This window comes from Salvia splendens, chromosome 12 (genome assembly GCF_004379255.2).
Source record: "Salvia splendens isolate huo1 chromosome 12, SspV2, whole genome shotgun sequence".
NCBI lineage: Eukaryota > Viridiplantae > Streptophyta > Magnoliopsida > Lamiales > Lamiaceae > Salvia > Salvia splendens.
The window spans coordinates 29,663,292-29,690,484 of NC_056043.1; the positions used below are offsets into that span (position 1 = coordinate 29,663,292).

General features: G+C 37.3%; 3 protein-coding genes across 6 annotated transcripts; 2 read left to right on the plus strand and 1 right to left on the minus strand.

Annotated features, from left to right (window-relative positions):
- The first annotated feature begins 1,740 nt into the window (after positions 1-1,740).
- Positions 1,741-15,260, plus strand: LOC121758983 (kinesin-like protein KIN-12D). Of its 2 annotated transcripts, XM_042154465.1 has the most exons (37): positions 1,742-2,139; positions 2,258-2,933; positions 3,042-3,197; positions 3,266-3,349; positions 3,512-3,631; positions 3,730-3,843; positions 3,927-4,019; positions 4,156-4,316; positions 4,407-4,481; positions 4,581-4,668; positions 4,752-4,810; positions 4,944-5,007; positions 5,104-5,169; positions 5,257-5,439; positions 5,871-5,975; positions 6,065-6,300; positions 6,389-6,458; positions 6,540-6,593; positions 6,741-6,776; positions 6,862-6,941; positions 7,027-7,108; positions 7,288-8,997; positions 9,085-9,477; positions 9,777-12,263; positions 12,359-12,588; positions 12,673-12,760; positions 12,848-12,922; positions 13,012-13,242; positions 13,333-13,431; positions 13,597-13,671; positions 13,756-13,814; positions 13,890-14,001; positions 14,080-14,190; positions 14,301-14,471; positions 14,573-14,638; positions 14,743-14,862; positions 14,983-15,260. In XM_042154465.1, the coding sequence occupies exons 2-37, from the start codon at positions 2,259-2,261 to the stop codon at positions 15,127-15,129; spliced, it is 8,775 nt and encodes a 2,924-aa protein (XP_042010399.1). In that variant the 5' UTR covers positions 1,742-2,139; position 2,258; the 3' UTR covers positions 15,130-15,260. The 2 variants fall into 2 exon arrangements, with proteins under 2 accessions (XP_042010398.1, XP_042010399.1); XM_042154464.1 differs by having other exon boundaries at positions 1,741-2,933.
- Positions 15,261-15,930: 670 nt separating this feature from the next.
- On the minus strand, positions 15,931-18,761 carry LOC121758984 (serine/threonine-protein kinase SRK2E-like). The gene is made up of 9 exons (XM_042154466.1): positions 18,268-18,761; positions 17,991-18,065; positions 17,802-17,903; positions 17,651-17,704; positions 17,478-17,570; positions 17,276-17,368; positions 16,662-16,766; positions 16,490-16,588; positions 15,931-16,415 (listed from the first exon to the last, which is right to left on the minus strand). Exons 1-9 carry the CDS (start codon positions 18,427-18,429, stop codon positions 16,122-16,124), a joined length of 1,077 nt encoding a protein of 358 aa, XP_042010400.1. The 5' UTR covers positions 18,430-18,761; the 3' UTR covers positions 15,931-16,121.
- Positions 18,762-22,118: 3,357 nt separating this feature from the next.
- Positions 22,119-26,830, plus strand: LOC121759512 (pentatricopeptide repeat-containing protein OTP51, chloroplastic-like). Of its 3 annotated transcripts, none has more exons than XM_042155119.1 (3): positions 22,119-22,753; positions 23,171-25,040; positions 26,476-26,830. In XM_042155119.1, the coding sequence occupies exons 1-2, from the start codon at positions 22,220-22,222 to the stop codon at positions 25,037-25,039; spliced, it is 2,403 nt and encodes an 800-aa protein (XP_042011053.1). In that variant the 5' UTR covers positions 22,119-22,219; the 3' UTR covers position 25,040; positions 26,476-26,830. The 3 variants fall into 3 exon arrangements, with proteins under 3 accessions (XP_042011053.1, XP_042011054.1, XP_042011052.1); XM_042155120.1 differs by lacking the exon at positions 26,476-26,830 and adding an exon at positions 25,848-26,429; XM_042155118.1 differs by lacking the exon at positions 26,476-26,830 and having other exon boundaries at positions 23,171-25,314.
- Positions 26,831-27,193: the final 363 nt, after the last annotated feature.

A 27,193-nucleotide genomic window follows, 5' to 3' on the forward strand; every position in this document is an offset into this window, starting at 1 on the left:
CGTGAGTTCCAGCCCGATGAGGTTGTCTCTGTCCTTGTGCTGCAAGGCCGTGGCCAATTCCTCCAGATGCTAGATCGGTTCCTCCATGGCTGTTGTCAGTGGTGTTGTTGAGGGACATTGGTGGTCCGATTCTCCGTCGGGCCGCCTCCTTCTTCACCCAGCTGTACGCGGCTTCGATTGGAGGTGGTGTCACCTCTTTGAGGATGTCGCGACGAACACCCTCGTATTCCTCATTCAGTCCAGCGAGAAATCGAAGCACTCGCTTGGTGTTTGAGTATGCTCGGAATTGGCTTACCCCTTTGTCACAGCAGTCGATCGGTTGCTTTTGGCACCGATCGATATTGATCCACATCCCATGGATTTTTCGATAGTAAGTCTCGAGGTCCATATCTCCCTGTTTAATCGTGTTCGCCTTGTCCTCCAGGTCGTACACGAGGTAGAGGTCCGCCTCACTTTCATAGGTGGTGGCTAGACTCTCCCAGAGTGCTTGGGCAGATTGGTGGTGGGCAAAATCCGCGATTATATTGTTCTCGATGTTGTCCACGATCCAGGATAAGACGATGAGATCGGTCTCCTCCCAATCTTCGTACTCCTTGCTGTCCGGCGCTGGTGGGGCTGGTTTTCCAGTTATGTGGGAGTAGCCTCCCCTACTCCCGATTGCTACTTTCATCAGTCGCGACCACAACGGGTAATTTCCTCCGTTGAGTTTGAATGCAACAGTTACATTCTTGCTTGATCATATCTTGCTGCTTGATGATTCTGTGGTTGGTTTATCGTCGGCCATTTTGGATTGGGATTTGGTTTTCTCACTTGCTTCTTGGTTTTTTTGGTCGGGATTGGTATGGGGCTGTGATGAGATTTTTCTGAGCCCTAATTCATAATCTGCTCTGAAGCCATGTTGAATATAGGTTTTTGAGGGAATAATTTCATTATTGGTTGATTGATTTACAAAGGTTTTACACGCCTCATATTGGCCATCAATTCTCCTCAATATGGTAAGCTATTAATTCCTACTCCTAATTTCATACAAGGTATAGAAAAGATACTAATCAATCACTAATCTTGTGTGCCTTGATTATGTAGGATCTGCCGAGAATGTGGTGAGATTCTTTCCTTCCAACAGAATCAAACCCAAAAAGGGTTTGTTTTTGGGTCACTTTCTCAACCACACTGAAAATTCTCATGCACAATCAACTTTGGATCCTTCATGCCCATCCTGGATCCATCCTGAATTCGACCTTGGCTTAACTATACTTTTGCTTGATATTATCTGATTCAAATCAAAGTCCTCACAAATTTGTTTTAGATTGCTTTGGTATATTTTTCGAACTTCTCTGTTCGAGGTACGAAGTATGAATTTGCATCCATTATTAACTAGTATTGGTTAATATTTCAATAATTAATGAGTTTAGGGTAAATAGACTTCTATACTAAGGCATTACTGTATCTTAATTTATGAAATGACTGATATTATGTCCCTTATTCGATGAACACAAATTAATGAATTTTTCTTTACACTTAATATTTTTATTTTCAAACTAGAGTATAGACCGGGGATTAAATAAATACTCCTACTATATAAAAAAGCATACTCCACATCTTTTCAGTTATTTATGACTTTTTATTATGAATTGTTGGGAATATGATTTAAATTGATAATTCAAATTCGAACAAGAAAGAAAGGGTCAGCTCGACAAAATTTAAAATTAGTAGCCGTTTATAACACAATTAAATAATTTAACATTCACACCTTTTTCCGTCTTCCGAATATACCCCAATTCAAATTCAAAACCCCGGAGCGCGATCTCATCTCAGCCGTTCATCTTTGCCCCCTTTGCCTATTCGATCTCATCTTAGCCGTCCATCTTAGCTCCTCCTTACAAAATTTGAATTTTCCCAACAGTATTCGCTCACTGAGAGAGAGAGAGAGAGAGAGAGAGAGAGAGAGAATTCTGCGTTTGTATCTAATTCAAATGGGATGAAATTAGTAGTGGTGAATTTGAATCGATACTTTCTCTAGGAGCAATCACTAATCTCAGCAGGAAACAGATTTCTTCATCTCTCTCTCATCTCACAACCAGAAGAAACAATAACAACCTTTCACCGTGCTGGAATCCTTTTCCTCACTTCCTCTGCCAGGTTGGATTCGCCGCTCAATTTTAATTTGAATTGAAATGTTCAATCTTTGAGCTTTTAGTATATAGAGAGCTTTTTCCTGCCCTAGTTTTATCGTTTTTCTCTGTGGGGGTTACGGTAGAATGTTGAGGGACTTCAAATTCTTGCGCCGCAATCCGGCCAAGAACGCTAATGCAGAGGAAGTCGAGAATGTGCCTCCGAATTCTAGGGATTCGGTGAACCCTCAGATAAGCACAGAACCCTCACGGCCCCCTTTCAATGCAATTACGGAGACACGGATCCCGAAGAGCGTTCCAGATCAGGATATCAACAGGCCTACTCGAGCTGACCGAACTCCAGCAAAGGCAAAACGAAAATATTCAGATACATCAATGCCCCTCCGCACACCAGAGAAATATGGGGCAATGTCGAGAACTCGGTACAATTGGGCTCACAAGAGTGAGAATCCATCAAATGATGCTGTTGTGGAGCTGAAGGAGGATGGCCGAGTAGCATCAAATGCGAATACTCCATGTTCTACGAGGACAGGTGCCAGAGGTACCTTGAGTTATTCGGAGTGTAATTCTCTTCAGTCCACGCCTACTAAGAGCGTGAGCAAGCCTCCAAATCCGGGTTTTTCTATTCCTAGTGGTTCTAGGACAGTATGCAGCAACATGAGTGCCAGGATAGGTAACTCTGCTGCATTGTCTAAAGGGATCCCGAGCTCTTGTAACACAACAACTGCTGTTAACACTGTCGAAGTCCCTTATTTCGAGCTCAAAGAAGATCCTTCATTCTGGATGGAACACAATGTCCAAGTAAGTTACTTCTCTTTCCAGTTGTGTTGTTGAAGAATGCTTGTCAATTGATATTCTGCCTAATTTCATGCTACTGATTTATTATCCTCTAAAAATTTGAATCTTCAGGTCTTGATTCGTGTACGGCCACTGAATAACATGGAGAAAGGCAGTTTTGGTTTCAGTAGATGCTTGAAACAGGAGACTGCACAAAGCATAACCTGGATTGGGCAGCCTGAGACGCGGTTTATGTTTGATCATGTAGCATGTGAAGGAATAGACCAGGTTTATTATTGATTGATTACAAATGAATTTGGTGATGGAAATGGTTGACTAATGCTTTTTATATGCAGGAAACACTTTTTAGGATGGTTGGCTTGCCCATGGTAGAGAATTGCTTGTCTGGGTACAATAGCTGCATGTTTGCATACGGACAGGTAAATGCTTTAACATACACATTTCTGTTTCTGATGGTCCGGTCTGTGAGTCTGTCTACTTTCTTGAATCATTTGCTGCCAAACTTTGCTTCTGGTTGAACTGTATCAAATATTGTTCTCTTACTTCAGTATTAGTTCTCACTATAATATTTCTACATGTAGACGGGTAGTGGGAAGACTCATACAATGCTTGGCGAGATTGATGACCTTGAAATCAAGCCTAGTACCAACCGGGGAATGACGCCTCGCATATTTGAATTCTTATTTGCCAGGATTAGAGCGGTAACGATGATTGTTTTACTTTATTTGTTTTGATGTTTTGGTGTGTGTGAAAGTTGCTTCCTGATACAAGAAATTGAAATGATGCCTTCTCATTATAGGAAGAAGAAAGCCGTAGAGATGAGCAACTAAAGTACATTTGCAAATGCTCTTTTCTTGAGATTTACAATGAACAAATTACCGACCTTCTTGATCCTTCATCCTCAAATTTAATGGTACTTCCACTCTCCAATTGGTTGATTTCCCCGTGTGATATTATACGAATGCAGTCAGTAATGAATTTTTTCTTTTGTATAAGTTACGCGAGGATATGAAAAAAGGCGTGTATGTTGAAAATCTATCAGAATTTGAAGTCCACACGGTCGGAGACATTCTGCAGCTTTTGACTCAGGTAATCATATACTCCTAGTATTATTTTTTTGCCTTTTAGTTTGTTATGTTTCAACTTTCTTTAAGGATTTTTACCTTCATCCTCGTGAATGCTTCTGCAGCATGTAATTAGGAATTAGTTTTGGTCTATGTCTTAGGGTGCATCAAATAGGAGAGTTGCTGCGACAAACATGAACAGAGAAAGCAGCCGTTCACATAGTGTTTTTACATGTGTGATTGAAAGTAAGTGGGAGAAGGACTCTGCGACCAACTTCCGTTTCGCCAGGCTGAATCTCGTTGATCTTGCTGGTTCTGAAAGGTATCAAGTATTTTTTTTAACTGAATGTTGGTGGAGTAATGAATTCTGGCTCAAAACTGTATATCATCTTAATGTTGCGATTCCCAACAGGCAAAAGTCCTCGGGTGCTGAGGGAGAGCGCCTGAAAGAAGCTGCAAGTATCAATAAATCATTGTCAACGCTAGGGTATTATACTGTTTTTGAGCATGTTAAAATAGGACATTTTCTGTTTTTTCTCGTCTTCCTTTTGCTTTGACATGGATGAATATTCTTCTTGCTTTTCAGTCACGTGATTATGGTCTTAGTGGATGTAGCACATGGAAGACCAAGACATGTTCCTTATAGAGATTCAAGATTGACATTTCTCCTCCAGGTGAAGAATTAGTTTGTATTTTCTAATTATCGCAAAGTGTACAAAATATTCTCCTATGGTTCTTAACTGAAATGGAATAACAGGACTCTCTTGGCGGAAACTCAAAAACAATGATAATAGCTAATGTCAGCCCATCTATCTGGTAAAATATCAACCTCCTGGAGTTACCATTTTCCTTGTTTACATATCTCGAGAAGCATTTGTGTGTTGGTTTAAATTTTCAATTGTCTCTTTCTTTTGTCTGCTATGAATCTTAAATCTCAATTCATCTACAGCTCTGCAGCTGAAACCTTGAATACATTGAAGTTCGCTCAACGAGCAAAACTGATTCAGAACAATGTAAGCTTCTTTGCACCCACAGAAAAAAGTAGGTCACTTTGGACGTTAATGAATAATGCTTATACAAGCTGTTTCGGCATATTTTTCACGATACAGGCTATCATCAATGAAGATTTATCTGGAGATGTTGTTGCTTTGAAACATCAGATACTATTGTTGAAGGTCAAACTAGCTTCATATGGTTTCAACTGTACAGAAATCAGTCTGACAATTTTTTTACAACTAAACTTATACTTTTTCATTTAACAGGAGGAACTGTCTGCCCTCAAACGTGAAAGGGTAAATCGTTCACTGTTGTTTAGCCCTGCCAATGATCTAGACTCAAAAATCAATGAAGAGGATGATTCAAATGGAGGAGGAATTTCACAGACACACATGGGAAATTTGCTTGGAAATGAATCTGAGGGAGTTATCAGAGTATCTAGTAAACAGGTTAAAAGTGCCTCACTATCTTGCAAAAGAATGTATTGTCCCTTTCAGAATTCCGGAACTAAGTTTAAGGATTTGAATTAGCATAAGTTTTGTATTTGACACATGTTCTTGTGAACTCATTAACTTGTCTCACATGTCTTAAGCGCACTAAATCATGTTCTATATCCCTGATTTCAAGAGTTATGCAAGACAACAATGCCCATCACAACCTTTCTCCAGATGATATCTCTTGTTAGATTGAATAGATTTGTCACAATGGTCTGGAACTTGTTACCTTTTATACTATGTTGGTTTTGAATTTGCTTTCTTTTTTCCTTAACCTCTGACATTAGTATCAGATATCAATGTTGATGCTCATGATTCTGTTTCTTCAGTCTGCGTACGCTTATGCATAACTTATGCTCTCCTACTCTTTGTCATTTTTGTTACAGTTAAAATCCTTGGAAACTACTCTTGCTGGTTCCCTAAGGAGGGAAAGGATGGCAGAAACATCAGTAACTCAATATGAAGCTGAGATTGAGCAGTTGAACCGCCTTGTATATTTCACCCCTCTTTTTGTGCTTCAACTAGCATCCCGTTTAAAAGAGTGTAAACTGATTAATTTATTTAACACATTGCTTTTCAGGTTAGTCAAAGGGAAGAGGACACTAGGTGCACAAAAATGATGTTAAAGTTTAGAGAAGACAAAATTCAAAGAATGGAGTCTCTTGTTGGTGGTTTGATGTCAGCAGATGACTATTTAAGGGAAGAAAACAATGCACTTTCTGAAGAAATTCAGCTCCTGCAGTCAAGACTTGACAAAAATCCTGAAGTCACACGATTTGCAGCTGAAAATATTAGGCTTTTAGATCAAGTTCGGCAGTACGTGCTGCTAATCATTATGTCTTATTAGGTTATTTAAAACACTTGTTTCATTTCATATATGAAAATTCTGTTGTGGATCATTCAGGTTTCAAGATTTTTACGGAGAAGGGGAGAGAGAAATGCTGATAAAAGAAGTATCTGAACTACGAAATCAGGTATATTTACTACAAAACTGTCTCATGTCTTATACTTCTCAAATAGTAACCTCTAATAACTGATTTTATTTTTGATGACAGCTTGCATTCTTCCTCGATGGTAATCTCAAGCAATCTAATCACCTCAAAGTGAAGGTGACATACCGCAAACCTCTCTCTATAAATCTTGTTTTCTATTCCAAGCTAGTTTATAACTAAGATTGAGTGAATCGGTTCTTCGAAAACCATTTTTAAGTAAAGTTCTTCAGAAACCTTAATATTGTTGTTTCTATTCTGTAACAGGATTCTAATAACGAAAATGGCTTGCTTCAAGAGGAGGTTTGTCTTCTCTTATATCTAACATTAAGCTTATGCTTTAAAGTTTACCATAAATCATGCTCCTTAATATAAATTTGTCTTACAGTTACAGAAAACTCTTTCTGACCTAAATGAAAGCAAGATCAAGCTTAACAGTATCCTGGAAGAAAATACCAAGCTCCATAGGTGACTCATTAGACTCATATCTAGATTTCCTCTAGCCATTATGATCTCACTTCTTAAGTCATGTTCTTATGCTAATCTGTTGCAGAGAAATTGAAGAGTTGCGCGCTTCATCAAATGCTGAAATTACTTATTCCCAAGAACATGATTGCAGCACCGAAGTTATTAAGGTACTATAACAGGATGCCAATCTTAGTGTAACTAAGATAAAGAACAGAAATAACAAAGACTCTTCCTTTCATATCGATGTTTCATTAGGTGATCTAATTGGCATTGCTCAAATATGAATCTACCTCAGTAGTGAAGCTACATTTCAGTTATTTAATTAACATACGTGTCTTTATTTCAGGAATCCATAGTAGAAGTTCCTCTTTCTTCTGATCAGGAAACAAGGACCAACGGGAGAGAGAAAGATGGAACAACATGTCGGAGTCTCCGGATGAGTGCAGAAGGCATCATGGATTTACAACTGGAGCTGGATATTCTGAAAATCCTTCTAGAAGAGGAGAGGCTGTACCATTCAGAACAAGTGGAAACAGCCAAATCTCTATACCAAGAACTTCAGTTCTCAAAGGAAATGGTTGCCTCAGTCACTAAAGAGTATGAAAAACTGCAGGAAGAGCTCAATACTGCAAAAATGGTTGTTGAAGCTCTTGAGTCTGAACAAATTCAGTCCATTAATGAGATAGAAGATCTCAGAAGCAATAATGAGCGTTTTGAAGAAATGTTAAAGGAGAAGGAGCTTGAAATTTCTTATTTAAAGAATCAAGCATCTTGTAAAGAGCTCAAAGATCTCTCATTGTATAAGTCTTCAGAGAAGGATGTCTCTCCTTTAGAACTGAAGTTGAAGAAGATGCATGCATCTCTTGAAATGGCTAAGAGAATGAATGCTATGTATCAAAATGATCTTGCATATCAAGCGTCTGATCAGGATGAAATGGAGGAAGTTCGAAAGCAGGTAGAGGGGGAAACTGCACAGGTTATTGTTTGCTTGCAAGAAGAACTTTCTGGCCTTCAACAGGAAGTCCATGAGAGTAAAATGAAGGAGATGGAAACAAGTGACAGGTTTGCCCAACTTCAAACTGAAATGCAGATTATGGAGGAAAATTTACGTTCAAGGAATGAAGACAATGCAAAATATTCTGAATTGCTTGAAGACAAAGAAAAGCAATTGAGAATACTGACTGAAGAATGGAATTTAGTTACCGGTGAAATCGAAGGTATTCTCGCTGATGGGAGTGCAGCTCTTAATGATGCATCTGACCAGACTGATCTTATCTCCAGATCATTCCATCATAAAAGAAGTTTGATCTCTCAACAGTTTGGAAGAATAAAACAATATGTATTTGAAAAGGAGTTACTTATTACCGAGCTTAATCAATTTTTAAAGGATGCGGTTGACAGAAAAGATGACTTGGAGCGCATGCTGAGGTCTCTTAGAGGGGCAACAGTGGTTATGACTGAGGCTCATCAGAAAGAGTGCAGCGAGAAGGATAAAGAAATTCTCTTTTTGACATCCGACTTAAATAATAAGGCATCCACTGTGGCAGATCTCCGGAACTTAATTAAGCATGGAGAGGATCAGCTCAAAACAGCGTCATCTTGTGCAACAGCTGCTTTGGTTATTGTGAACAGATTGTCGGAGTTGAACTCTAACTATCACAATGCGCTGCAAGATAAGGAGCTTCAGATTCGAGAGTTTGAAGAAGCCATGACCAGAAAAGATTCATATCTCCAAAATCAGGCTTTAGTAATAGATGAAGCAAATCGATTGACTTGCTCTCTCCAAAAGAAACTAGAAGCATCAGAGGAATATTGTGCAAAACTGACTCTTGAACTCTCTGAAGAACGAAAATTGAGGGAAAATCTAGAGGTAAATCTGGAAAAGAATGAAGAACATAAAATTTCTGAAGCCAGGGAACAACTTCAGGAAATACATTCTGGGGTCTCATCACTAAAGTTATGGATGAATCAGTATGAAATGCAGAGTGGATCTCCTCAGAAAGAAAAAGAATCGGAGATGCCTATCTGTTCTGCTAGTGACGCATGTGAATCTCGGGTATGTAAATGTTACTGTTATTCAAATTTCCCATAGAGCCTTAACTTTTTTTTTTATCTCTAACCGACTAGTTTCATATTGCTGCAGACAGGTACAAGAATAGTGCAAGATTTCAATGATGTAAGGTCTGGTAATAATGGTGGTGTGGAAACTGAATCTGAAATTACTTTGCATAGCTCAATCAGGAGAGATCCTGCTATAATTCTCTTGAAGAAAGAGATAAAATGTGCCCTTAAAAGTTTAAAAGAAGTGCAAGTTCAGATGGATAAAATGCATTCTGAAAAAGAAGAAATTTTGGCATCTGAGAGATGTAATCAGAAGAGCATTGAGTCTCTTCTAAATCAGACAGTTGTCTTTAGAGATGCAATGAATAATTTTGAAGGTGTATTTGAGCTCAAAATAAGTGCTGTAGATGGTAAGATACGGAGAATGGAAGAAGCAGTACAAGAATCTTTTGATTCATGGTTCCGGCAAACAGAGGTAGGATGAAAGTTCATAGTCTATGTTTTCAGAGTTTATATGCACTGTGATTATCATGCTTCTCTAGTGTTTTTTCTGCTTTGTGAATATCTATATATAACAATCCATCATACTTTAACAACTTCACAGCAATTCAGTAACAATTTTGCAGTGCCTATGAGTCTATTGACTGAATTTAAGGGAAAATCTATTATAGTACAATTAGTCTTTCTACTAATGGCACCACATATACGATTATATATTATGGACTCACAGCCTCTTCCACAGTTCCACTAAATCATTGGATCCCATTTTTGCAGTTACTGGAAGATGAGCTTGATGATGCTAAACTCCTTACTGCTCAGAAAACCATTGAAGCTTCATGCATTCTTAAGAAATTTGAAGAGGTCCAGGACACAGTGAAAGACGCAGACATAATGATAAATGAGTTGGTGATAGCTAATGAAGCCTTGAAGCTCAGTGCTCATGATGCAAAAGCAAAGGAAAATGAATTTAGCGATGAGATGATGAAACTCAAGAAAGAAATCCACAGCCTGCAACTGTCCAATAATCTGATAGATCAAAATTATGTGGAACTGGAGAAAAAGTATGATGCTGATTTTGTCATCATGAAGAGGATGGTTTCTGAACTTGAGGATGTTATTTTAGAAGTCCAGTCCACTTCGATGGAAGAGTGGATGTCTTTGGCAACAGATTTCCTCAGCATGAAGTGTCAAATTCATGAATCGACTGAATCCATTAGAAAATTGCTAGAGGAGGTCTGGTCAGAGATTGTTTCCAAGGACTGTGCCGTATCCGTGTTGCATCTTTGCCACATGGGAATTCTCTTGGAAACTGTGAATGGACTAAATGCAGAAAATGGTCTCCTGCACCATGGTTTATGTGAATCAAACTCCACTATTTCAGAACTTCGGGAGCACAATTTTAGATCAAGAAGGGAGCTTGAAATGTGCAGAGTTTTGAAAGGCAAGTTGTTATCAGATATCAAGACAGGTTTTGATCGCATATCAAGTAAAGTTGATGAAACTGGGGAAGTCACTCTTAAACTTATCTCTTTCAAAAAGAAGATACAGGATCTGCAGTATCAGGAGGAGGTGATGCTGCAAAGGTCGAATGACATTGGATCCGAACTAACCTTGCTAATGAAGGAGCTTGATCTCAGCAACAAACAAGCATTGGCTTCTATTATGGACCAGGAAATACTACTGAAGGAGAAAGATGAATTACTTCAGTATCAAGAGGAAAATTTCATGCTAGAACTGTTGGCAAAAGATTTTGAACTGTTAATTCTTTCAGATGAGTCAAAGCAGATGTGTCTTCTGAAAGAAGATGCAAACGATGCTTTAGTTAGTACCCTTGAAGTCCTTGAAAATTTGAAGAAGGAAATAGTATTTATGAGCTTAGATACTTCTTCCAGTGAATTGATACTGCATGATGAGGAATCTAGGAATGAAAAATTAGCCGAAGATATTAGGATGAAGGAGTTTGCTATGGAAATATCTTGTAGTCGTATCTCTGAACTTCAGCAGCAAATAAAAAATCTACAGAATGATATCTGTCTGCAGGATATGGAATCACAGAGACTCCAGATTGAGCTGGCAAGAAGAGATGAAGAACATGGCAGAATGAGCTGCTTTGAGAAAGAGAATGAAAGCCTGTTGCTTCATCTAAGCAACTGTAAGGCAGACTATGAAGTAATACATCAGGAATTGGAGGATAGGAAGGTTGAATTTGAAGCCTCAGCTAGAAACACCCAGAGCACTGAAGTTGCAAATCAGAGACTACAAGAAAATGTTTCAGTGTTGGAGAATACCATTGCCAAGTTGGAGGAAGATCTAACTTCGGCCAGGGTGCAAATCAGAAACCTTAAACTTTCTCAAGATTCTGTTCAAGATGACTTGTGCATTAGAATCCAGGATTTGGAAAGGCAACTGGGTGAAGTCAATGCCTTGAAAGAAGAGCACACATGTTTGAGACGTGAATTGAGCCTCAAAGAGATTAAAGAGTCTGAATGCCTCCATGCTATGAATTTAAGAAGTTTGCAGAATATTGATTTGGCTGAAAATGTAGAAAAAGTAAGCTGCAATATCCTCAATGTAATTAAGAAGAAATTCGTTGAGATAGAAGATATGCTTCAGAAGATAGACCATGAAATGGAGAGGGGAAGCATATTTATCGACCAGTTCCAATATGTGGAGAATCTTTCTAAACAGTTGGATTCTGAAATTCTCTCTCTTCACACAGAGTTGTCTAGAAAGGATGATATTCTCAAGGGGCTGTTATTTGACATGACTTTGCTGCAGGAATCTGCTTCCAACAGTAAAGATGAGAAAGACGATAAAGATGGCCTGCTTGCTTCTCTAAGGGCTTTAGAGAAAGATCTTGAATTAAGGTCGCTTGAACTGGAAGAAGTTGCTGCGGAGCTAGCCAAAATATCTGCTCGTGAATTGGAACTCAAAAAAGAAAATCAGAGAATAAATTCACTATCCCAAGAAAATGCCGAGCTCTTGGCCGTTTCTCAAGATGCCATTGATGCAAGAAATTCCATGGAGAACGAATTAGTGGAGGCAAGGATCAAAATTGAGAACTTAGAGTTGGAAGTTGCTGAGATGGATATGGCTCTTGTCAATCTGAATAAAAATGCCGAATCATTGAAGATCAACTTGGATACTGTCACCAGTCAGAGAGATGAATTGGACAGTAAAGTTTATACTTTGACCACAGAACTTGAGATGGCGCAATCTCTTGCTGAAGAAAATGAAGCAATAGCTACTGAGGCTCGAGAGGTAAAATCTGTCCTTATATCTATTGTCTAAATAGCTGCTGCTCAGGGTGCATTTCTCTAATATGTATTGATATGTTTTGGTTTTTTTAATGGCAGATAGCTGAATCGCACAAAGAACATGCTGAGGAAAAGGAAGAAGAAGTGAAACTATTAGAACGGTCCATTGAAGAGCTAGAATGTACTATAAATGTACTCGAGCAAAAGGTTGATCTTGTCAAAGGAGAAGCTGAGAGGCAACGATTGCAGAGAGAGGAACTTGAGCTAGAGCTTCTTGCTTTTAAAGAACACACGCAGAAAGTCAGAAGCGATGATTCTGATGTAAAAAGGTTTGACCAAAAGTTTTGCTTGAGCCTGTAAAAATTGCTAGTTATTTTAAATCATCACTAAGTATTGTAAATAAATGTATTCAGATGTCTAGAAGAAAAAGAGAAGAACCTTCAGGAGGCACATAAACGTGTTCAGCTTCTTGAAACTGAAATAGCTGCTCGAGATGCTGAGGTGATTTCCATAATATTTTATATGACTATATACCAAATTTCTGAATTAAATTCGAAATTCTAATTTGATTATACTTCTCTTGGACAGATATCCCAATGTAAAGCTCATATATCCGAGCTAAATTTGCATGCAGAGGCACAGGCTAGTGAATACAAGCAAAAGGTGGGTCTAATTCTCAAAACATGTTTGTTTAAAAGAAATAGGAATGTCCTTCCCATAAAGAGGATACTAACATGAAATGCTCAAATCAGTTCAAGGCATTGGAAGCTATGGTAGAGCAAGTTAAATCCGAAGTTCCTGCTCCTAGCTCAAGTTCATCATCAAACAAATTGGAGAAAGTTCCTTCAAAGCCTAGAGGCTCAGGATCCCCTTTTAAATGCATAGGTTTGGGCTTAGTTCAACAAATCAAATCTGAGAAAGACGAAGAGGGAAGACAAAGAATAGAGGAACTTGAGGGTCTAGCTGCAAGCAGACAAAAAGAGGTAGCTTTCCCGGGATATAAACCCCCCTCCCTCAAAACCTAACAACTTTACTCAGTGTTCCTCACCCAAAATACATTTCTTTCTGTCCAGATATTCATGCTTAAGGCAAGACTGGCTGCCACAGAAAGTATGACTCATGATGTGATTCGGGATTTACTCGGTGTAAAAATGAATATGAAGAACTATGCTGTAAGTTTGCATTCTGACAATCATGAATTGATTGTTTCCAAAGTGTGACTGCCTTATCAAAAAGAAGAGGATAAATGTGTCTCTGCACAGATTAATTTGAACATATTTTGCATAGGAGAGTTGTTGAGACAATGTGAACTCATTAATAATGTTTGTTTCTGCCAGAATTTAGTGGACAATCAGCAGATTCACTCATTAATCGAGGATGCTCAACATCATAACGCTGAAGCTGATGTCAAGGTAAATTTTTTCTTAAGTTACAGTGTCATGTTAATAAGATGAATACTTAACTGCCTAGAATCTTGACTGAGTTACTTTTTTCAGGACCAGGAAGTTGTTAGTCTAAAGCAGCAGATAAATGAGTTCCTTAAAGAGCGTAATGGGTAATGACATGTCGAATCACTTATAAGATATATTCTCACTTGTCGCTAGCTTACACTTGCTTTATCAAAATTTAGATGGCTAGAGGAGATCGAGAGAAAACAGGCTGAACTAATGGCTGCGCTTGTTGCATTGGAAAAATTACGACAACAAGATCAACGGCTTGCAACTGAAAATGAGATGTTGAAGGTAGAAGCTTTGTTTTGTAATATTACTTATTTCCACATTTTGCTAGTTTATTTAATATTCCGCCTGTGGTGTTCTCAGACAGAAAATGCTATTCACAAGAAGAGGGGGATGGAACTCGAGGGTGAGATCAAGAAGTTATCAGGCCAGCAAAATATTCAACAGCGCATCCATCACCATGCAAAAATTAAGGCAAGAACTCTTTGACTCTCTTATAAAGTACGAGTAATTGTACAGAGAATCTGAATATACTTACACATTTGCACATTTGTATTGGGATATAATGTCTGGGAATGTCACAGGAAGAAAACAATTCTCTAAGATGTCAAAATGAAGAACTTAGCAACAAGCTGCACAAGTCAGAGGCTATTCTTTCACGTGTGAAGGAAGAGCTAGCTCAATTCCGTGTAGCAAATGGTAGAAATGCCTACATTAATTTTGATGAGGAACAGCTATTGCACAAGAAGTGGAAGGTTAGCATATAACACAAAGTTCTATTCAAATGAAGCAAACACAGATACACATACAGATAAAATGGAGCCTATTCTAATAATCAGTTCCTTTCTTGAAACAGGAAACTGATGAGGAGAGGCTTCAATTAGCTCAGAAGTTACTAGGATTGTGTACTTCCGTATTAAGGGTAAGATTATTTCTTTGTCTAAAGTTCTAAATCCTCTTCTGTTTTTACTACTGAAGCAAATCCAACAGCGTGATTTACCTCGTTCTTGTGACTTGTAATGGCAGGCTGCTGGAATAACTAGACCAGCTTCTGGGATAGGTATATCTGTGGCTGAAGAAGCACTTGAGAAACTTACAAACAGGGTTGTTGCCCTTGAAATGGAACTTGAAGATGCTAAACTCAAGGTATATTTGTGCCATCTTTGCTGATGGTTTTTGTAAAACTTCATCTTGTGGTTGGATTTTGCATATCTTTGTTTTATGAATATTGTATGTTCATATTGTATTCCTTTTATTTTTCTCTAGGTGCGAATCTCAGACGAAAGAATCAGATTGTCTGAGCTGATGCCACAAACTTCTTCACCAGCAGCAGCAAGCTCAAGGACAGATGAAAAAGGCCCAGAAAGAAAGCAAGCTTCTCAAACTCCATTTCTTTCTGCCTTTGATCGATGAACTGATGCTCGGAATTAGTTAGCATTTTGTAGTTGTGTCTGTATGTTCTGTAAATAAATATACAAATTTTGTATATTGATCATATTCATACCCCATATATGAATATATGTATATCAAGTGATCATTGGCGATTTTGCTCCAAATTCTCTTTTACTTGATGATTTGGCGATCTTGCTCCATATTCATTATCTTTGGTACAAAGGGACAAAGTAAAAACTGTATCGATGAATGAAAGAAGAACGAAGAAGATTGATATTGAGAGAGTGAAAATAGTAATATGTGAATTATAAATAATTATTTATTAAATAAACTCGTCACATTTCAATAATTCACTAGTTAAAATAAAAAATTCAATGAAACAACCTAATGAGTAACTCATTATTAACATCATAGTACTATTATTAGGCTCACTTAATTTATCTCTATCCTTTTTTTATCAGTTCAGATTAAATTCCCACTTTTATCTTTTGACACAAATATATCGTTTAAAAAGTAAATAAATAAGTAATGAACTTTAGTTTTTCCCCCTACGTGTCCCCAAAATAAATTCTTTAAACTCTCATAACCACCGAAATTAAAATATCGGATCAATATGAATTACAAGTTTACAACTACATCCTTTTTTTTTATTATTACTATGTGTTCTAGTATTTTATTCTTTAATCAGGCTTTTAGAAGCCTAACTTAGAATTGAGAGTTTTTATCTTTTGGATTGTGAATTTCTTGAGCTAAAGAAGATTTTATTCATACTTTGTTGTGCATGTTTTTAGAAACAATCATTCCGGAATACGCTAAACTAAATAATTCAACAACAATAGATTCTACAAATACACTACTAAATTCCAGCAGTTAAGACAACAAACAGTTGATTTGAAAATCATCAGCAATATACATAATGCTCTTTGTAGAGAAGATAACAAACTTTCTTTGCTTGCAGGCTTAAAAGCAATGGAGCTGGAAACAAAGCATCCTTGTTCTACATTGGCATCCAATCACATAGCATACACTATTTCTCCACTACTATCGATGTCAAGGTCAGGGTCGCTTTCAAGATCCTCGTCCATGTCATCATCGATGTCGAGGCTTCCCGTTAAATATTGGTTAAGACTGTTGGTTCCAGCAGGTGGGATGGTAGCCTCAGTTATTATCTGCATTATCTCACTATCACTCTGCATAGGTTGTTCTGGTTCTTCAAACTGATTGTTTGCCATGTTGTTGTCCATGAGATCTGCCGGGAGGTTCTTTAGAAACCACTCGTGGTTCTTGATCTCCGGGATTGAAATCCTCTGTTGACATTATCAAGTCAGAGTCACGACAAAGATGATATATGAAATTGTGAAACTGATTGACTACTACTGACCTTTGCAGGGTCCGCCACGAAGATCCTTGAGATCAGATGACGACATTCTGGGGATATATGAACATAGTCTGGGATGGAGTACTGAACGTTCAAGATTCGCTGCCAAACACGCCAATACCCTAATGAGGAAACAATGAGACTCAATGCGAGGTAGGATGCACTATCAACCTACCTGTATAGTCTTTCTGAAGTTTTTGGGTTCCTCAGGGTCCTCGAATGGGTATGCACCAACCAACATGACATATAGAGTTACTCCACAAGACCATACGTCTGCGATCTATATAATTAAACGATGCATAGAACATCATATTAGTTACCTTGCACTAGCAAGTGCACAATGTAAATGGTTTTGTATTATGTGACAAGAATCATTGGAAAATGAGTTGGTGTATATAAGTCGATCAAAGAAGAAAGTAAAAGTCTTGTTTGGTTTAAATGAGTTATCTAAGTCAATCAAACGAGAAAGTAAAAGTCTTTGACTTCACACTCTGCTCAACTGCTCATATTTTATTTCACTTAGAACATGTCATGGCATAATGTATTTTATTATTCTTTGGGAAATCTTTCTACGTTCTTCTAGACCCATCTCTAGATCTTAGGAACTACTTACTACCTAACTGATTTCTTTATTTCACTTAGTCAACTCTACTATGAAACAAGGCTTTCTTCTTTTGGTACCCTTTGGATGTGTTTGGGGAAGATTAAACTTGTTTGAAGATAATAAAATAATGGGAAAAGGAAAACTTTGAGGTTGCATAGAAAATACATAACAAACTAACTACTCACCTTTCCGTCATATTCCTTTTTAAGCAACACTTCTGGAGCAATATATGCAGGGGTACCAACTGTTGACTTTGGCTGTGAATGAAGCACCGACGACTAAAACAGGAAATAAATGTCTCATTAGAAATAAAATAATAATGAATACACATAATCAACAGCTCTGTTTCCACCAAAAGAAGGCCAAACAAGTATAACTGGATATTACCTTTGAGTACCCAAAATCACAAATTTTCAGCCGTGGAGCCGGGCTTCCATCGAGCAACGTATTCTCCAACTTCAAATCACGGTGGCAAATTTGCTTCATAAACACATAAAAGTGTAAGACTTGAGAAGTATGCTCTCTAGTTTAAAAAATGGGGGAAAAACTTAATCAAATACCATAGCATGGCAGTAGCTGACCCCTGATATGAGTTGTTGGAAGAAAAACCTTGCCTATACATCGAAAAGGGACGCACCATTAGCAAAAGATTAAATCTTCACTTTCCTACCAAAACAAGAAGACGTCAATAATGGCTGTAAAAGAAGCTACCTCGTCCTCACTGAATCGTCCTGCATTGCATATCCGTTCGAAAAGCTCTCCACCGGATGCATACTCCATCACAATAGCCAAATGCGTCGGCGTCAGTATCACCTAAAAAAATATTTATGCAAAGAGTTATTAACCTATTATCATCAAGCACAACCAAGAATCAAGAAATGGATACTGAAACTGATTCACCTCTTTAAATCTGACGATATTGGCGTGCCTGAGAGACCTGTGGTTGATGATTTCTCGTTGCACATTTTCATCAATCTATCACAATTCACAGAAGAGTTAGAACCCAAAAAGTGTGATACAATCGGCTACACCCTTCAATTAATCAAAGAAACAGAAACATCCAACTCAACCCCTATTTCAGTAAATTGATCAAACACAAACAAACAGTGCCTCAACACTTCAAATCCCATGAAACGAAACTGCAAAATTAATTAAAAAACACACATCATAAAGTTACCTTCTCGCCTCTCTCGATGTACTTGACAGCAATAAGCTCACCCGTGAGGCGATCCCTCATCAACCGGGCGACGCCGAAATTACCCGACCCGATATCCCTAACCAGCTCATACCTATCGCTATCATGCATGATCGGCAAGTCCATCCCCGGCGGTCGATCCATCCCGAATTCGTCTCCCCCCGCCCTTAATTCCCCTAACCGATCGCCGCAATCAAGCAGCAGCTCGCATTAACACCAATAAACTTGGAAAAACCCCAATAAAATAAGGCGAGAAATTGCCCAAAATAGAAAAAGGTACGTGGCGCGAGATGAATGAGGGAAGGACGAGTTCCGTTGAGCAGTGATAGAGATAGGTTAGCAGCATGCCCTCGTGAACAACTCACACCTCACCACCAAAAATATGACCATAAGTTTCCTCCTTTTTTATCGGATTTCCATGATCGAAGCACGTCACTTTATTGGCCTTTAAATAAAGTGGAGTCTGTGTGCGTAGTGAGCTTTGTGTACGTGAAGTGTGACAGAGAGGTGAGGCTGACAGATTTTTTGGATTATTTTTTTATTATTCAGAAAAAAAGGCTATCGTTGTTGTTGCGGTGCTGGCGTATGCATTGCATTAGCGTTAAATGGCTGCACCTAAAAAAAGGAAGACGGGGCTAATTTAACGGCACGTGTCATGAGGTGGTTGGGCCGCCATGGATCTCTTCTGGGCTAGTTTCCTTTTTTGGGCCTAGCATGTATAGTCTGATCATAAACAATTTTTCAGTCGGTAACTAATAAAGAATTTCAAAAATAAAATAAAATAGTACTTCTGCAGTTCCATATTACGCATTTCTATTTTTTTAACGGAAGGTAACTCCCTTTTTACTTTATTTTCTTTATTTTATTCTTTTTTAATTTATCCACCCTTCATTTAACACCTTATTCATAAACTTATTATAAAAAATAAATGCATCAATTAACAAGAAACGGATGAAATAAAATTTAATTGCACAACCGATTGTTAAGTAGCTTGATTGGTTGGCTGTGCATTTAATTTTGAACTCTCTACACCGAGAAGCTTGGCGAGATGATCATCCGCAACGTGGTTTCGCCCCGTCTCATCTAAGCGAGACGAGATTGAGCCAAGATGGCTCGTCCATTGCGGGTGCCTTTTATTCCATAAACTAAATGGGTCTTCGAGCCTTTTACATCTGTTTTTTTATGATGAATATGAAATTATCTTGAGCTACAAAAATATTTACACTTCTTTTTTTTAAAAAAAGTTGAGAGAATGCATTTATACATATATTAAAATAAGTAAAGTTTAAATACCACCCATAAAGCTATTTTTGGTGGACTAAGTAAGTATAAACGTAAACAAAAAAATCTTATTTCCCAGTTCAAAGATATTAACTTCACGATTTAAAGAATTAATTATTAACGCATCAAAAAAGTTAAACTAAGACACTTAAGACTTTATTTGATACAGTCAGTGGCGGATCTAGGGGGGCAGGAGGGGGCGGTCACCCCCTCCGTGCGACTATTTTTCCCTTATCGGGATGTAAAATTACCATGTTCGCCCTCTCCATTTGCCTCCGGCGTCGCCCCGAACAACAAAAGAAATAGCCATGTCCGCACTAAATCAAGCTAATACTATATATTCCGCCCCCTCCGTTTCCGGATCCTGGATCCGCCACTGGATACAGTAATCTAGGTGTACATATAATATTAGAAATGAGTTACTCACTTATACAAAAGATCTCATAACATTGAAATGCTATCTACACTTATATAAATGAGATATAATTATTACTAAGTCAATGTGATATAACAGTGTTTTAATCTATAATAATATATAGAAAATTGTACGTAAAATAATCAATTTAGTCAAATTTTTATTTGCCCCATGCCTTTTAAACTATGAACTGACATGTCACAAAGTATTAAAAATGATGTTTTTTCTAGGCAGATGTGACATTAAGTTGACACACACTTGTAATTTTAGGTGTTATGAATGAATAATAACATATGTGTGCATTAATATGATAACGTACGATTAAACATTATCGTTTTGAACCTAAGAGAGTTAAAAAAATTCTCTCCCTTCTCTCTCTATCCTTCTTGTCGCACTTATGTCGCTGTTGCCCGACCGTCATTAAGTTTAAGCTCAAAGTTGAGTACTTTCTTGACATCCATGGCCGCTTGTGCTTGGGGTGGAAAGAAACAAAAAAAGAAAAAAACTTATCTCAATCAAACAACCTAATTTATGGTTTATAGTGTGAATTATGCACATTGTCCTTGAACTATGCCTTTTGCACGCCAATGGTCCTTGAACTTTAAAAATATCATAAATAGTCCCTGAACTAAGGGACAATCACATTTTTTATATATTTTCACTTTTCAAACTAATTTCATACCAAAAATACCCCCAAAAGCTTGGAGGGTATTTTTGTCCATAAAAAAAATAGTCATTGTCACACTTAATATTAGTTTAGTATATTATACTAATTAGGGGATCCACCCTTTACTTATATTTCAAATTATAATTGGTCAGAAAATTAATTAGTTGCTCAAAGAAATACTTATATTTTTTTTTACTAAACGCTTAATTTAATTTGGTTACAGCACTTTGGAGAATAAATAAATTTGTTAAACCAATAGAAGCAGAAGTCCCTATGTTAGAACAGTGAATTTTTAAAAATTCTTTTTCTATGACTTTAATTTATTAAATTTAAATTTCAGATTAGTATTTTAATATATTAAAAAAATATTTTGCAAGCTTGCATTTCTCTATTAAAAACAAATGTTGTAAAATGGTTAGTTAAACTTTAATATTGTCAACATATACAATCATGAGAAGATATTATTAAATAAACTTTCATTTCCTTGTAACAAATAAAGCATCACAACTTTAATTATCAATGAAGCAGAAATATAAAATAGGAAGAAAAGGAACACATAAAAAAGAATGCAACGTATTTGATTAACTGTAGTTATTAAGAATCACTATACTTTATACTGTATATAGAAAGGTAGAAAGGAAATGTACAAAGGAACAAAAAAAAGCATGAAAGAGTAAAGCGGCGTCGTTTTATTTGCTGCAGAGGATCCCAACGCTTGGAATTGGAACGTAAACATATTCTGAAGTAAAAGTGTGACAATGACAATTTTTTTATATGGACAAAAATACCCTCCAAGCTTTTGGGGTATTTTTGGTATGAAATTAGACTGAAAAGTGAAAAAATATAAAAAATGTGATTATTCCTTAGTTCAGGGACTATCTACGATATTTTTAAAGTTCAGGGACCATTGAAGTGCAAAAGACATAGTTCAAGGATCATTTGCGTAGTTCACTCTGATTTGTAATATGACATTATTTTTGCATGGGCAGACGCACATGTGATTAGGGAGGGGCTTAAGCCCTTCCCCAATTAATTTTTTTTATAATTTTAGTTATATAACATTATGATTTTGTTGGTATTTTGTATAAAATGATGTGCAAAAGCCCCTATCAAAACAACAAAATATAGTAAAATTATCATTTTATATAAAATTTAGAATATATAGCCCCTACCTAATATACTAATTTTCTGTGTCCGGCCCTGATTTTTGTTCACTGGACGACCTTTACACGTAGACTTATCATCTCCTTCAATTTTCTACTCTATAAATTAAGCGGATAAGGTAAATTTTTGAAATGTGATTCTGTATTTTAAAATTTAGAGGACAAATCAGAATATTTTACTGGGCTTAATTTAATCCAGGTAGCTCGAGCCCACTATAAATTTCCCGAGCCGGGCTTCTTGTTAGTCCTGAAACTTAATTTGGTAAATGGAATAATTTAATCCAATAAAATAGAGTGTATTTATCCATTCGACACCAAACAGAGGAATAACGGAATAACAGATTCACCGTCGGAGCCACCAATTCCCGCAGCGGCGAGCGGTTGTTGTTGCCTTACTCCGCCCCAGCAATGCTTCTAAGTTTCCATTGCATCACTCATCAAATCACACCTTTACACACCCTCAGTTCCTTCCCTCACCACCACGGCCTCTGCCGCCTCTCCACTCTCTCCCTCCCCTCGAAACCCTACCCGAGATTCCCCCTTCCAGTTCTCGCCTCTTCCTCCGCATCCCCCGAAGCTACAGTATCCGGCATCTCAGAAGAGGAAATATTAAACGATTATGACACCTCGGAAGAGGAGCAGGGAGCTGATTACCACTTTTATGGAGAGAACGGAGAGGAAAATTTCGGTTTCAATAGCTCGTTTGAGTTGGCTGAGGTGAAGCGGTTTCAGTCTCCGGTGGTTGAGGTAAAGGAGCTGGAGGAGCTGCCGGACCAGTGGCGGAGGTCGCGATTGGCGTGGCTGTGCAAAGAGCTTCCGGCGCATAGGGCACCTACCTTCATTCGGTTGCTCAATGCGCAGCGGAAGTGGATTATGCAGGATGATTGCACTTATATTGCTGTCCACTGTATGCGTATTCGTGAAAACGAGTCGGCATTCAGGGTAATTTTACCTCTCTGCTTACATCTGAATGTATATTTGGTTTGATTAATTTGTAGTGATTAGTTTCTTATCTTTGCATAGTTTGTTGAAGCTTATAGTTTGATGAAAATTGGTAATGACAAAATGTCCATGAAATTGTTGCAGCTGGTTTATATAAAGGTTTAATGAATAATTGTGAACTGATTTAAGTTTAGAAAAATGTTGATTTGATTTGCTTCCTTTTGTTATCTGCATTATCTTTTGTGTGCACGCTGCTTGTTTCTAGTTCACCTTATGTTGGTACATTTTTGAAAAACTATTTACTGACCTATGCAGTGTAGTAATTCTTGCTTGTGCATGGGGCTATAGTAGTGTAGTGTGGGGAAGTCCTAGATTATGTGTGATTCTCCCTGACCGTGTGTGATTCTCCCTGTTTAGGTGTATAAATGGATGGTGCAGCAACGTTGGTTTCGATTTGATTTTGCCCTTGTAACCAAATTAGCTGATTACATGGGAAAGGAGCGAAAATACTTGAAATGCCGTGAGCTATATAATGATATAGTTAACCAGGGTCTAGTTCCTAATGAATCCACATTTCATATCTTGATTGTTGCCTACCTTAGTTCAACTGGTCCAAGTTGTCTGGAGGAAGCATGTAGCATTTACAATCAAATGATTCACTTGGGAAATTACAAGCCCCGACTTAGCTTGCACAACTCCCTGTTTAGGGCTCTTGTGAGCAAAACTGGTGGCTCTTTTAAACATCATCTTAAACAAGCAGAGTTTATCTATCAAAATCTGACAACATGTGGATTAAAAGTACATAATGATATTTATGGTGGACTTATCTGGCTCCATAGTTATCAAGACATAATAGATAAAGAAAGAATTGTATCATTAAGAAAGGAGATGCAATCAGCTGGTATTGAAGAGAGTACAGAAGTGCTCGTGTCAGTGTTAAGAGCTTGTGCTAAGGATGGTGATCTTGCAGAAGCTGAAAGTATTTGGACAAAGATTCTTTGTTCCAATAGTAAACCTCCACCTCAAGCTTTTGTGTATCTAATGGAGGTCTATTCAAGGGCAGGGAAGCCAATGGGATCCCTTGAAACATTCAGGGTTATGCAAGAACAGTCTTCACCAAATGTTGTGTCATACTACAAAATCATTGAGGTATTGTGCAAAGCTAAAGAGACGGGGCTAGCAGAGTCACTTATGGTAGAGTTCATAAATAGTGGCACGAAGTCCTTGACGCGGTCTTTTATAGATATGATGACTATGTACACCAATTTAAGCTTGCACGATAAAGTGGAATCCACTTTCTTCCGGTGCCTGGAAGAATGTCATCCCAATCAGACAGTGTATTATCTGTACTTGGATTCTTTGGTGCAAACCGGCAATCTTGATAAGGCAGAACTGATCTTCAGCCAAATGCATGCTGATGAGGCAATTGGTGTGGATGTCAAATCATGCAACAACATCTTGAGGGGCTATCTAACTTATGAGCACCATGCTAAGGCAAGAAAGATATATGATTTGATGTGTCAAAAGAAATATAAAATTGAATCTTCCTTGTTAGAGAAGCTAGATGATGTCCTGAGTTTGAGCGAGAAGGAAGCCAGAAAATCATCAAGCTTGAAGCTTAGCCAAGAGCAGAGAGAAATCCTGATAGGTCTACTATTGGGCGGTTTAAGGGTTAAATTAGATGATGAAAAAAGGAGTTACGCAATTGATTTTGTATTTAGGGAGGACAACAAGATCAATTCCTTTCTGAAAAGACATATACACAACCAATTTCATGAATGGTTAGCTCGTAAAGTGCAGGTTGATGACGGCAATGGTGATATTCCATGTCAGTTTACAACCATACCCCACTCTTGTTTTCAGTTGTATGCCGACCAGTTCTGGCCTCAAGGCCTACCTGTGATTCCTAAGCTAATTAACCGGTGGCTAACACCTCGTGTTCTTGCATATTGGTATATGTATGGGGGTTACAGGACTTCATCTGGAGACATTTTATTGAAGCTGAAGTTTGATAAAGAGGATGTTACGCGGATTGCCAAAACTATCAAGGCAAAGTCATTGAATTGCCGTGTCAAAAGAAGAGGGAGAGTTTTCTGGATGGGTTTTCTTGGAACTGATGCCGCTGAGTTTTGGAAACTAACTGAACCTTTTGTGCTAGCAGATCTGAGAGATTCTCTTGAAGCGAATCTTGAGGCTGTAGGAGGGAGGTCCGGGCTCGAAAACGTAGCTTTTAGTAGCAATTCAGATGCTGACGATGGTAACACTTCTGATCAAAGCGGCGATTAAGGTACACATAATATCCTATAACGATATGGATCTTTTGTGTCCGACTTGTGTTTGTTTGAAACCATGTTTTTTATCTGGGTGTCATATTTAATCCTCCCCTGCCCGATAATATAATGCATTGTAAAAATGTTTTGTCGTGAAGAGTAGTCATGTAATTAGGCAGGAAGTTCTACAGTTGTACATAGTGGAAGAGAGATAATTCGGTGTGAGCCAAACTGTTATGTGATTGATTAATATTATAGATATTGCAATGTGTTCCTAGATATTATTGCTTAGCTTTGGATAAACTAAATGTTATACTGAGTATATTCTATGAAAATTCCTTAGTTGGAAGTGAATGTGGTATTCCTAGTATAATATTCCCAGGTTATTTTAATTACTGCCTTTCGGGTTGGGATTTCAAACATTTATTTGCAAGACTAATAAGGGGTTGACAAAATTAAATCTCATGATTAAATATGTATATTTTTGGTTCATAAGATTGAACCATTTAACTTAATCCTAGATGGATAGTCTCATGATAATTAGTCATAGTCTCCCCCTCTAACTAAAATAATCTCATAACTTAATTCTAGATGGATAGTCTCATGATATTAGTGATGACAACCGAACGCCACCTAAGAGTATTAAGTTATCTCAGTACAAAATTGGAATTAAATCCTAACAATTGATTCTAGAACTGAAAGTATGAAAAAGTGGGATAAAGGCTTTGAAATGGCTTGAGCATTTGCTTTATTAATTAAAAAAATGTTGTAGATTCGTATAAGTATTTCATAAGAATACAAATTGATAAAAGAATTTTAATAAGGTAGCGTGGGACCTAATATATTCGATTTCGAATGGTATGAAGCAGAGCCGTTGAATATGCGGCGAATGGATTTCAATCCCATTTGCTGCCACATGTCTCCACGGCCGCCAGATAAGAACTGTTTTATCGCTGTCTTTTATTTTGTCTCCATCTTCTTCCAGAAAATTAAAGGTTGCAATTGGATAAATTTCTTCAAACAAAATTTTTATCTTTATCTTTTTCTTTATCTTTTTCTTTACTAGTACTAGTATACTCCGAATATATTAGTAGCGTTGTAATAATGCGGAATAAGTTTTATGTAAATATTTTTAATTAATTAAATTTATCAAATTGAATTAGCGGTAATGATATTAATCTCAACCACTTTCACTAGGGAGAATTTAAATATCATACTCCCCCTGTCCCAGTTAATGACCTCTTTCGTTTTTCGCATATATTTTGTATAAATCATAATAAATAGTTAAAGTGGAGGAAAAATAAATTAAGAAAAAGAGAATAATATGAAAAAGACTCTCGTCTATATTATTCTCTCTCTTACTTTACTTTTTCTTCAGTTTAACTATTTATTATAATATTTTCAAGATAGTGAAAAATAAAAGGGAGTATTAGACTAGTTTTCATTTGATAGGGTTTGATAGAAGCCATTGTGGGATTGGAGATTTCACAAGTATGCCCTTCAATGAGAGAAAACATCATGAAGACAAAACTTAGAGAGAGAAGATAAAAGAGGCGTGGAGAATGAGGTTGAGGTTGAGGTTGGGTTTGGGCAGCTCACGTGAATTGAAAGAAGGAAATGCAGTATGTATTTGTATTCAAGTGGAGATGGAGATGGAGATGGAGATGGAGATGGTTTCATGTCGTCTTCTAAACAGCCCATTCATTTGGGAATCTATGTATATTTCTCTTAAACTATTGAATACAACTCATTGATGAATGGAATAAGTAACTAACAGCCACGAATCTTATTAGGGCTATTTAGGGAAGGTTCTTCCTCAAGCTAATGACTACTTATTTTTTTTAGTTTTTATCCAAAATATTAGTACAGTACTATATTTCTTCTGATCACTTAATATCCCTTGACTTCAGATCACCCGAATTAATCACCTAATAAATTCAGTAATAACCAAATGAATCAACTGTAAATTACTGCTGCTGTTATTATTATTATTATTATTATTATTATTATTATTATTATTATTATTATTATTATTATTATTGTATACAATTTGAATTATGTATTATTGGGGAGTGATCAATTGCTAACTACTACTAATTTAAGAACATATGATTTTAGAAATCTTGTGTTCTACAATTTGCCATGTGTAATTTCATTTTTCATTTTTTAA